Raw genomic sequence first — 11,985 nt, forward strand, 5'->3', positions numbered from 1 at the left:
AGGGAAAGAATAGTTTCAAAACTTGATACGAACTCAGTCTTCACACAAACATACCTTTTTCTTTTGACTTCCTGTCTTGTTCTCTCTCTCTGCTTTTGCTTCTGTGCTTGTAGGATTTCCGATCCCGGCTTTTTGATCGTCTCCTGTCCCTACTGCGAGACCTATGCTTTCTTTCTGATCTATCGTGACTTCTGCTTCTTCTTCGGTCACGACTCCTTCACATTCAGAGAAAATTTTAGAAATGTTAGTGTTAGGTGGTATTTTCTAACTCAGAAGACAGAAGAGTAAACGACAGCACTTTCTAATATACTGATGATTTCCAGAAAACAAGAATTTAAAACAAGCTTAAGCACACGGTATACAAGTACTTCTTGGTAGAGAAGACCTGGCTTCATATTGTCCTCTTCATTTACTTAAACATTCAACCACACAGCTTAGAAATATCTACTACTATGATTTAAAGACCAACTTAAGGAGAAAAAAAGATGCTGTTCTTTGGGAGCCTTTGCCTACTCAAAGCTCCCTCGTAAGACCACTACCACCACAACTGTGTCATCCTCTTCAGGAACTGGAGAGGAGGCAGTGAATGTGCAGTGAAAACTTGTTTATCCTTGGAACCAGTAAAGTATGTCTTCACTGAAGAGATAAGAACAGAGGACCTAATAAATCAGGGATGTGTCCCAGGCTGACCACAAGGTTTTTACGTTTTGGAAAGTTACATGAAAACACTTCCACACACACAGACCTGCTTCGCCTTCTCTCTCTGCTTCTTGATCTTTTGTGGTCTCGTGAACGGCTGCATCTTCTGTCAGATGTTCTGCTTGAATGTCTACTCCGAGAACGACTCCTTTTACGTCTCTCTCTATCACGAGCCCTCTCCTTTTCCTTTTCTTCTTCTTCACGCCGTCTCTTCCTTTCCCGTTCTTCTCTTTCCCGTTCCCTCTCTTTCTCTCTCTCTTCTCGTTCTAGCTTTTCTTTTTTTAACCTGTCATCACGGTCAGGTTCTTCTGTTCTTTTTCGTAACTTTTCCTTAAAAAAAGTTCACAGAAAGAAATGGAGATACTCAAAAATCATTCAATGTCATTTATTTTATAACTCTGAGGATGCAGAAGCTTAAGCTTTTAAAATATTTCAGGTTTTTTCCTAAACAAAGGACGGCCTACATAGAAGCACTTTCTAAAATCCCTGAAACGGAAATCCTTTGTGTTGCAGAACTTTTTTTTTTTGGCTTGTCATTCTCCTAAGAACAGAGGCCACACTACAGTTCTTTACAAAGCCCACAAAAACTTCTGACCTGAATTTACCTCTTTGCTTGTATCTAGTGTAATCACATACAAAGCACAATGCTAAATGTGCAGTGTTGGATTCCATTTTTATATACTGTCTTGGGAGTATTTCACCCACTTGAGAAAGTCCACTGGACAGCCTTTCATTTACCATAGGAAGCCTCCAAGCAATTTCGTTCATGTTCAATAACTGAAGGCAATACTTACTTTTAAATCTTCTACAGTAGCTTTTATTTTGGCATAACCCATGTGCTGCTTTCCCATCAAGTGGTCATCTACCCTTGACTGTGCATCTCCCACAATTAAAAAGGCTCCACAAACTTCACAAACTTCCATTTGCTTTTCTTGGGCTGCAAAGCTCTCAATTGTCTGCAAAAGAAAAATACTCGATAAAGCAAAATAGAAGTTTCAGTTGGAAGCCAGTGAAGAAGTTTAGAACTTCACTGTTCCTGATGTCAAATCCCAAGCATGCTAGTGAAAGCTGGAAATCCTATCTACATGCTTTCTCTTCAGAGCACTGCACCTGCTAGGCTGAACAGTGCAAAAATAGGCTACATGCACCCATTCCATGTAAGCCACAAGGGAAGAGTCAGTGAGAACACACAGAAAACAAACCTTACTCCTCACTGCAAAGGACTAACAGGAATATAGCTGTATCTGCAGCTTCCCTGCAATCTCAGAATTATAGAAAATAAAAATCAGTTTTCTCTTAAGATGATTTCTTTGGCATCAGTTGAAATGTTTGGAGCTGAAGAATAACCATGGAATATGTCTGAAGGCTAGAACAGCCCATGCAAAAATACAGAAAGGAATGCTGGGCTTCTATTTCAAAGGTCAGTGGTCAAATTAATCCACTGTTTCAACAGACGTATGAGAAATACACTGAAATTTCAACAAACTCATGTGACTACTGCTGCGCAACGTTCACGAATCACATAGCATGGACACAAACACCGTTGCCTGGAATATTTAAGAACTTTAAAAAAATACAAAAGGAATCACCATTTGAGCATATTATTGAAAACCAGTACAAAATGTTTAAGCATAAGCTCCTTTTAATTGAGAGAAGCTTGCTACTTCACGTGGTACCTTTGGCTCCCAGTCAGACAAACGCCTGTCTCTAGTCACAGCCCTAACTCAAAAGCTTTCTCTAACAGTCAGACTGGTCATGCAGTAACATAACACTGCAGAGGCTGGATGGCAAAGCTGAACTGAGACCTGAATTACAGCAAGATGCAAGCTCACCCCCAGGGCTGCTGTGTATATAATCTTGTCATTTGCGTGCAGGAAACCCACTTGCAAAGTAGCATCCCAAGTCAACACACTGCACTGACCCACTGAAATATCTTGTTAGCGTCTAATAAACTCTGCACAGAACCTGCATGCCTTCAGCGTAAGGACAGAGTTATCAAAAACCTACCGTTGCACCAAGTTTTGAAGTAAGTTTGCCAGAACTACACACTACTTACTGAAGTTGTAGACCTCAGCAATTCCCTCTCTTCCTTTAACTGTTCAACGAGCTTCATCATTCCTTGTGCCTCTTCCACCTTCCCTTCTGAACCTAGTTCTTCAATCTAAAGGACAACAACAAAATTCAACTGTAATTTTTAATCAAGAAACAAAAGCAAGAGATCGCTATTACAGGGGATAAAAAAACCTCACCTGCTGTAGAAGTACATCAATCTTGTCAGTTAACACCTGAATCTTCTCTTCATTTTTACCAGTAGGTCCCGCTCCCTGCCAAACAGCACAGGCGTGTCTTTTAAAATTTTTTGTATCTTTTAAAAATTAGTTAAAAAAGCTCTAACACACAAGACTGTACATCTCTTCATACATTCAGGAATAATCTCCTCCTGCCTTTTTGTCCAGGAACACCTACAAGTAATAGCTGTCTAACATAAAGCACTCCTCAACACAGCTTACTTCACTCTTGCTGAGTGAAGCAAGTTCTCATCACACTAATTCCTCCTAAATCAATAAAAAAGTTCAAGGCCCTGGCCATAAAAGGTAAAAAAAAAAAAAAAATCTGAATTTGAGATCCTAAATTTAAACTCTAAAATTGCCATGCAGCTATTAGGTATCTTTGCAGACACTGAAGTCTCACTTAGAAGCTCTGTGGGGTCTGAAATTTATCTTCTGAGCATAAACATGAAAAGACTCTTACTTCATCCAAAATGTACTTAATAGCAGTGATCCCTCTGCAGGCTGATGGAACAGCCTTACATGTGCTTCCCCCACAACCTTTGCTACTCCACAGCCAGTAAGCTCTCTTGACTGGATACTGTGTCTGCAGCTCCTTCTGAAGCAACTGGACTTTGCACATAACAATTAACAGGTGCAGCAAAAACGCTGCACTAGCAGTCACAAAACTCTCACAGACCACAAGTCACTGTGCTCAAAATCCATCAGGGGACTAGAAAAACAAGTGGTGCAGACGCGTCAATTTTTTCTTCCAGTCAGTTCAAGCTTTCCATTAAGAAAAGTTGCACAGAAGTATTTCCTTCCTAAACTTCCGTAACTGCATCACTGCCTGCCTATGGCGGTGGGGAAACAGAGAGGGGCTACTGCCTAAGAGTGGCAGCTCAGAGCGGGATTTAACTCCATCAGCTGCTGAAGGATCCAGTACTTGCCTACTTCAGTATCACCATGCTAAAGCTTCCTAGAGGAGGGAAGGACAAACAGGCAACTAAAGGTGAGAAGGTAAACTGAGGTTAACAGAGTAAAGACAACGCTTCACAGGATTAACGTTCAAGGATGGAGAACAGATACTCATTCTGAGGAAAAAGAGACAGGGAAAACAGAAGGGAACTCCTGCTGACTGTGGAGCCACCTGGATTGTCCATTAGGGATAGAGTCAACCTGCTGGCTAACAGATAAAGAGACCTATCTAATAGCAATCTTCTGGAAAACGGTACCTTGACTCTTCAGGTAAAACGTAAAGAGAACATGAAGTCATTATCTAGAGGAAATATTGCCTCAATCATTCTTCCAGACTCACCCCAGAAGACTGTTGATTCTGTGACAGTGCCAAACGAGCATGGCCTCTTCGAATCCTGCGTTCCACCTCTGCAAGTAAGCTTTGCAAATAGCGTAAGAAGTCTCTTTCATAGCCCACTTTCATAAACCGAGAGCTCTTCTCATACCTAGTAAAATATTTTGAAAATGAAAACTCACATCAATCCATAATATAAGAAAAATAAATTACAAAGCCCACAACACTACAAATTCTTACTCGAGATAATATATTTAAATAAAGGCTTACATAAATCAAAAGGCAATTGGTTTCTCATGGTTGGGTTGCTTTTAAAATATTTCAAAGCATACTAGAAACACTATTTGTATTTAGATATCAACCAACACTTACTGTTTACGTAGATTTTCATCATGAATTTTTTCACAAGGACCTAAAAAGACCAAACAAGAAGTTTAGGCTTGCATTCTTGAACGTAGTAGTCACATTCCATCAGCATTTGTTTGTGCACCACGATAGAACAGAGCTATAAACACTTCCCAGGGACTTTTCTGACTGCCTTTCTGCTTCCTTTGCTTGGAGTTTGAAAGAAACATTAAAAGAAAAAGAAGGCCAATATGGTTTAGCAATTATAAAACCAAAGGAGATTCTGAATATCATATAAAATCTCCAAATTCAATAGAATTTCTAGATCAAGTTCTACATCGGTAAAACTACACAAGCAAAATAACGCCTTTAACATCTGGGGCCTTACACAAAAGTAAAAATGACATGTGAAGGGTAATTTCACCAAGCACTTTCTAAACTCCAAACAGTGTTCTTTCTAATAAACTGGCTACTTAAAACACCGACCTTCAGAGCAAAATTATTCAGCCCAAATTCAGAAATTCCCAAATTCCCCACCTTCCCCAGCCTATCAAAGTCTTCAGTGGTGTGGGAAGTTAGTGCTAAGACAAGCAGCCTGTTTTTCCCAGGCAAACCACCACTTGAAAGCTACTAGTTAATTCAGAGATGGCCTTCAGTAATAACTAATACAGTGTAGGAGTCTCTGAAGAAGCTCAATCATGTATACTCAAGTCAAAACCCTGCCCAGGTATCATAAACCAAACTAGAAGCCAACACTTCAGAAGAAAGCTACTCCACGGCCAATAATTTAGCTTACACTAGAAAAAAATATATTTTTCACTTAGAGGAAGTGGATCTGCAATAAATATTGCTCTTAACATACCATATCACTGGCAATCCTTTAAAAATAAAAAAGCCTGTTTTTAAAGTGTTTTGACAGAGCATTAGACAATAGAAAAGGTAGTTTGCAAACTAGAGTTCAACTGTAATTACATAAGTGAATAAAAATGACAAGACTTACACTTACCTAAATCAGAACGGGTATTTGTAAATAATTCAGCTGGGCAAAAGCCACAAAGGTAGTATTTACAAACCTGACAGAGAAGAAAGAAACAGGCATCATTTTTTTCTTCATGAACTGGCAATTTTAAGTAGTCGCTTCTATCTTTTAAAATGCAGTGTAAAAATCCCCTTTGAACAAGGCAAAAGTTCTGAAATTTTACACATGTACACCCTCTATCTTTGTGTTACTTGGTAGCAGTAGGTGCTATGAGGTGCATATTAATGACAAAAACATCAAAAAAATCCTACTTTCTATTGCAATAATAGTATTTCTTAATTTAAGTGTTTAAGATTAAAGGACAGTATCATCTATTTGTAAATACCATCCAGTATTTGACATTTCCTAAGAAATTAAATCAGATTGGGCTATTAAAAAAGTTAGAGTGCAATTCCTTAACCACGAAAACCTACAAGAGGTGGAAACGCCTACCAAGGAAGCATGAAAGCGAGTTCCCTTCACTTGTCCCTAACAACGCTATGTCCAGCCTTCATTTCTTCAGCACTACTGGCTGGGAAAACAGGAGCCATCAGCGTTCAAAACTAAGGTTCGGCCTCAAGGGTTCTAGTGGCAATTAAAAGGCTTTAGAACACATAGGGTAACTATCCCAAAAGCTTCCTCATTCCAGCACTTTGAAAAATCCCTACTTTAAGTATGATATGCAAAGAGACACTGTGTATCTCTAAAGGAACACCGAGAAGACATTGATTTTAACTTCATTTCCTGCCACGATGGGTTTGTTTTGTTTCTACAGTCTATTTTTACATTAGCAAGTCAGGTCCTTTCTGATAACAGAAAAAAAAAATCCACTAGGAAGTTATAAAAAACCCAATCTATTAGCCTAGCCAGTAAATACTTAACATATGATGGGATAAAAACAGCTTTTGTTAAAAAGATTATTCAGGCTCACCCATGGGCATGGGCTTAGCTAGTCAAGTTGGTCAGCTCTTGAAGCTCCTAACACAGAAATATCTCCGTCTATCCATCAGAACAGCCAAAAAAGACAAAATCTGAAATACTTTCACCCCTCACTTCATAAGCAATCTTCAATAACTACTTCTTCAGCGGATCCTTCACCTAGAAGTGATTGCCATTAACTAACTGAAGTGTCAATCCAAAACTAGCATGGACATTCTTCCAACATCTCCTTCACTTCACACCAGTTTCTAGTATTTAGCAAATCTAATAATTGCTACTGCATTTCACAACCCGCTCTGATACTGTCACCTGCACTGTGGGCACAGATTTGCAATGCACACTGCCTAAGATACATTTTAAAGCATTTTAACAAATGGGGGTGAGGAGAGAGACCCAAATCCTACCCCACGCCAACACCTCACTGAAATGCCTGTGACACCAGTTGATTAAATTAGATCAGTCTGATTTATTTCTCCATGCTGACTGCCAGGCTGCAAATCAGTCTACTGTACTGACTGCTTTACTGATGGCACAGAAGAACAATCAAGCTTTCTACCCATGGACACGAAACAAACAAACATCTCTGTTATTCTATAACTGGACTACTTATCCCCCAGTTCAGGTTAGGGCACTGTGGCACCTATCTGAAGCAATTTATCAAGAATAGTTAAAAAAACCCACATGAAAGCATTATTTTTTTTCTTCCCTCAGGAAGCAAGGAGAAAGTTACTGCATAAAATCTGGTTTCAGAACCTGCTCTCTTCTCGGACAGCTGCAATATTCCTTGTTTCAATACCAAGTTTTTTCAAGGGAACAGTTTCTGAGGTGAACTCCTGTACCAGTCAGTACAATTTCTCTCTACATTCTCTTTCTCTTCCATTTTGTCATCCTCACAATCCAAGTATTAGGGTCAGTGACAAGGCACTTGCCCCCAGAAAATTCAGGGATGGATTACACAATTTCTTGAGACAGAGAGCACAATATTAACAGTATGACCATATTATGCTGTAATAAGTTCCAGAAACCTTCCATTGGCTCAAAAATTATCCAAACTGGCCTGTAACTTTTGAAACAAGTAGCAAGAAAAGGAACAAAGGAAAAGTTATTAGAGGCAGAACTAGGATGAAGGAAAAAAAAAAACCTGAACCAACCAAGACCAGCAATAATTAAAATTTTATGAAGCAGCACTGTTATGAAAAGCCTCCTCTTATGAGCTGATGGTTACTGCCAAAAATTGTAGTAACCAATATTAAAATATGCAGCTAAAACATGTGTCACACATTGCATTAATTATTTAAAAAAACCCCAAACCACAAAACCAACACCCAATAAAAACTACACACACACTGAAAAGCTGCAGTAATTTTCTCCTAACTAGCTCAGTACCTAGTGAATTACTTGACATGCCCTCTGAAGAACCAGCTTGCACAGAAATACTCACATTAGAGTGGTTCAGACTACTGTGTCCGCAGCAATTTCTCACTCTCTCTTACCTACTTCATCATGCTCATCAAGTGATTTTGTTTCAACAGAAAAACACTACCTGAGAGAATCCTGCAGAATCTTGAAAGGTATCATTCTGGCTTAGCTTCACCGTGTGAAACATCTGCCATGACAGGCTGTAGATGCCAGTCAGCTGCACTTACAGACATCTTAAGTCATTAAGAATGAGTAAGAATAGAAAGGGTCAAGAAACTGCCGAAATATCACAGAGCCCTGGAAGGAGGAAGCAGAGGTGACATGCTTCAAATGGCATTACTCATCCATGGCTTATCAGATGGCTGCACTTAGCACAAGTCAGAAGTAATATGGAAATACATTCCATACTTGCAGAAACAGAGCAACAGGCAGTTGACTATGGATATTTATCTATGCAGGTAACAAGCACTTAGTCCTTTTTGCCAAATTATTCTGATGATTCTGCTACCAAGAAAATGTAATGTTACTGTCAAACTATTGCAGCAGGATTAGCCATAGCTTGTATCCCAAAGCTCTGAGGGTGTAAGACACTAGAACAAATACAGACACTTGGAACTTTCCATTTCGTCATCTCAGATTCATTAATCCCCAAAATCTCCTGGCAGTGGGAAAGTAGTGTCCTTCATCTCAAAGTTGACTAAGCTGGCAAGACTGGCTACCCTCTTCCAGAGTTTGTGATCCAATTCAAAGCTTTCCTAAATAAAGAAACTACGGACAGCTCTATACCATTAACCATGTTCCTCTCCTGCAAGGAATTATTTACTGATAGAAAAGTATCAGTGTAACTATAATAAACAATTACATAAGCAAATTCCTTTAGGCAGACAATTCCTAGTAAAAAGGCAGAGAATAAAATCCAGCATACTGGATCCCTTCATATAAATAAGTTCTTTGAAACCACTGAAGTTCTCATGCAGCGGACATTTTATGTGCAACGTCTACCCACCCAAAACCAAACAAATGCAAACCCTTCTCCCAAACCCCACTAGTAATAACCTTCCATTACCAATTTGCTTCCAAAACAGGTAACACTTAAGCCATCCCCCCCTCCCCATTTCCTGGAGGATTAAGTTCTGAGATTCTATTAAAAAAATAAAAGTGTAATGCAGTATAAACAGCTGATACCATCAAATGGTATTTCAAATACAGAACCTACACTTTGAGGAACTGCACCCCTATCAGAGGTAACTGTTCACAGTGGTTTGTCCCTCACAGCTCTCCACCCCTTCCCACTCTCTGAGAACACTGGATTTACCCTGAAGGAACCATCACAACCTCAAAGCCTTAGACAAAGTGTGGGTGCTCAACACTGGGCTTTCTTGTGCCACAGAACAGCCTCACAACTTAAGCAATCCCTTTTTCCCCATGAACTTATTACGTATAGGTGCATATTTAAGCAAGAATGCACAAATCAATAAAGTTACTGTTCCAGAAGTATACCCTGTCTACGGATGTAACAGCATGCAGAAAGACGAAAATATACGATACTAATAATTTCCTCCTGCATACAAAACAGAAAGCCTTTATGCCCAAACTAGAACTATCATTTAAGGACATGCTGCAATACTGAAACACACAGCAACTGGGATTTCAATTTTTTAAGATTAAAGGTTTTAATTACGTCAAAGTTTTAAAGACCTTAAGCTCTACAAAAGGCTTCACAATACACGATGAATATGTTTTATTAGAACCGAAAATAAATGTTCAACTGTCACACACTCTGCTTCCACACCTTCAAAACAACCTACTACCTCCTGTGTCATTATATCTTCCATGTGGTTTTCGATATCAATCTAGATACAATTTACAAATGAGGAGTAAGAGATAGAGGAGTTTGTTTTGATAACCTTCCATACTTATCATCAGTTTTGATGAAAAGTGACATAAAACCCTAAACTTTGGTATGAGTACAACACACAGTGAAAAGGTTACATGTTGATATATGTCTAATTTTACAAGAAATTACTTTAGCACATGTATTTCATCTGAAAAGCAAAACCAAGCAGAGGAATCAATTACTATGTGAACCCTATCTGTATTTCTGGTCTTTCAAAATGTATCAGTGTTGCAAACTTAATCTTTAAGTGATGCAGGAAATTGAACCTAAACATGTTTCCACAGCAGTAACTCCTCAGTTGACTACAGGAATCTATGAAAACATTCATTTCATTATTGTCCTATAAACTTCACAAATAAAAGCAAGAACAGCACAACAGCAGCGGTTCCTGCAAGACTGAAGGCTCAACCCTAAGCCTGTGAAGTTCCCACTAGCCTTAAGACACAGGACAGCTCTCCGCTTTCTGAACTGTCAAAGGAGGACTGGGAAGAAGAGACAAGGTCCCATTTCTGAAACAACAAAACTGAAAAACAGCTGAGAGACAGATTCCTATGGCTACAGCCTAAAATTGAAATTATCGGTCACTTGAACATGAGGGAAAACATCTGAACTTGACTAAAGACAAAGAGAAAAAAAACCCACTGAGGAAAAAAAAATTCTTTCTCACTTTAAGAAATAAACAAAAACAATCCTCCTATCTGTTCTACCCGGACCAAGGTGGTTCTAGTCATTTACTTTGCATTTCCAAAGCTGAACATCTCCTTCTCACTTTGAATTCAGAATCGAAAGAAAATATGTTACTGAACACCTAGTTGAGTGATATTTAGTTAATTAGAGAAGTCTAGAAAGACATTAAAAAAGTCATGAAAACTTCCTGAACTCAAAATTTCCTCCTGACGTGCACAGCTTACTGATACAGAAGGATTTTTCGGGGGGGGGGAGGGGGGAGTTCCTTGCACTTGCAGAATCTAAGGCAATTATTTGTCCTTCTCTCATGCATTACAAGATAAATATATGTCATCCTTAAAATGACATAACTCATTTGAAAACATGAAATTCCCACCTTTGTTATTAAGATGCAATTTAGGACAGCCAAAAGCAAGCACTTCTCCTTCCTCCCAATTTAACAACATACCAAGAAGATGCTAAGGGATGGGGGGAGCTAAATGCTTTTTGCAGTTTAAACCACAGAAATTCCTATCACACAGGTAATAAACTACTGTAACTGTAATACTTTATTACATACCGTAACTTATAAAAAAAATCATGAAGAGAGAAAAAAAAAGTATTTCAGTAGAGAATTCTCCCAAAGAAGCATCTATAGGAACTTTATAACTACCATTGATATCTTTGAAATAACTTACAATAGGTATCAGTAAAAGTCATCATTTATTAAAACTCAACCATGCCTGGGGGAAATCCCATTCCAAAATAATAGTAATAATAAAAAATAATAATTATTGGTTGAGCTATTGCAGAAAATTACTGAATCGCCACATTAACAAAAAATACTTAAGTACTGCTAAACAATAGGACTGTTTAGGTTATCCCACCTCCCAGGAGACACGAACTCCTTTGACTGTCCAAGTATGAAAGGAATCAAGCTTTTCTTAGTCAAATCCTTAGCTTCAGAAGTCTTAACGTTTCTTCCCTGTGCTACAACCCACAGACAGTTAAGTCAGTGTGTCTGCACCCTTCTGTTTTCTTCCTCAATAGCACACTCAGGAAGAGATCCAGAGACATTTGTCTTTCGAATTACTAACATCTGTCTCATCCCCCCTTCGTGCAAGCCAGCAGGCTTCTACTCAGAAAAGCAGAAATCCGCTATTCACCTCCACAACCCACCACCACCACTCTTCTTTTTCCCCACAGGAGACCCCAGGCACCAACGGGCCTCTCGGAATCCCCCTAATGCCCGTTTGTCGACACTCCGCGGCGAACCGACCTCCCTGCGCTACGCCGAAACCCGAACACAAGGCCTCTCTCCTACCCGTTGCCCAAACAACAGAACAAGCCCTGCCGCTCGGCCTTGCTACGGCGGGATCCTCCTCCTCCTCCTCTCAAGGCTCTGTGAGGTTCCCGCGCAACA

The 11,985-nt window shown here is 39.3% G+C and overlaps 1 protein-coding gene across 1 annotated transcript in view; it reads right to left on the minus strand.

Moving 5' to 3' along the window:
• LUC7L3 (LUC7-like 3 (S. cerevisiae)) overlaps nt 1-11,985 on the minus strand; it is a 19,503-nt gene that overhangs the window by 7,167 nt on the left and 351 nt on the right. Inside the window, exons 2-9 of the mRNA XM_010137949.1 lie at nt 5,630-5,696; nt 4,651-4,690; nt 4,285-4,429; nt 2,949-3,023; nt 2,756-2,860; nt 1,494-1,655; nt 746-1,029; nt 55-215 (exon numbers count right to left, since the gene is read on the minus strand). Coding sequence (XP_010136251.1) covers nt 55-215; nt 746-1,029; nt 1,494-1,655; nt 2,756-2,860; nt 2,949-3,023; nt 4,285-4,407 — 910 coding nt within the window. The 5' untranslated portion in view covers nt 4,408-4,429; nt 4,651-4,690; nt 5,630-5,696. The remainder of the gene's footprint in view (nt 1-54; nt 216-745; nt 1,030-1,493; nt 1,656-2,755; nt 2,861-2,948; nt 3,024-4,284; nt 4,430-4,650; nt 4,691-5,629; nt 5,697-11,985) is intronic.

The sequence above is a fragment of the Buceros rhinoceros genome, unplaced genomic scaffold (assembly GCF_000710305.1).
Source record: "Buceros rhinoceros silvestris isolate BGI_N320 unplaced genomic scaffold, ASM71030v1 scaffold21530, whole genome shotgun sequence".
Taxonomy (NCBI): domain Eukaryota; kingdom Metazoa; phylum Chordata; class Aves; order Bucerotiformes; family Bucerotidae; genus Buceros; species Buceros rhinoceros.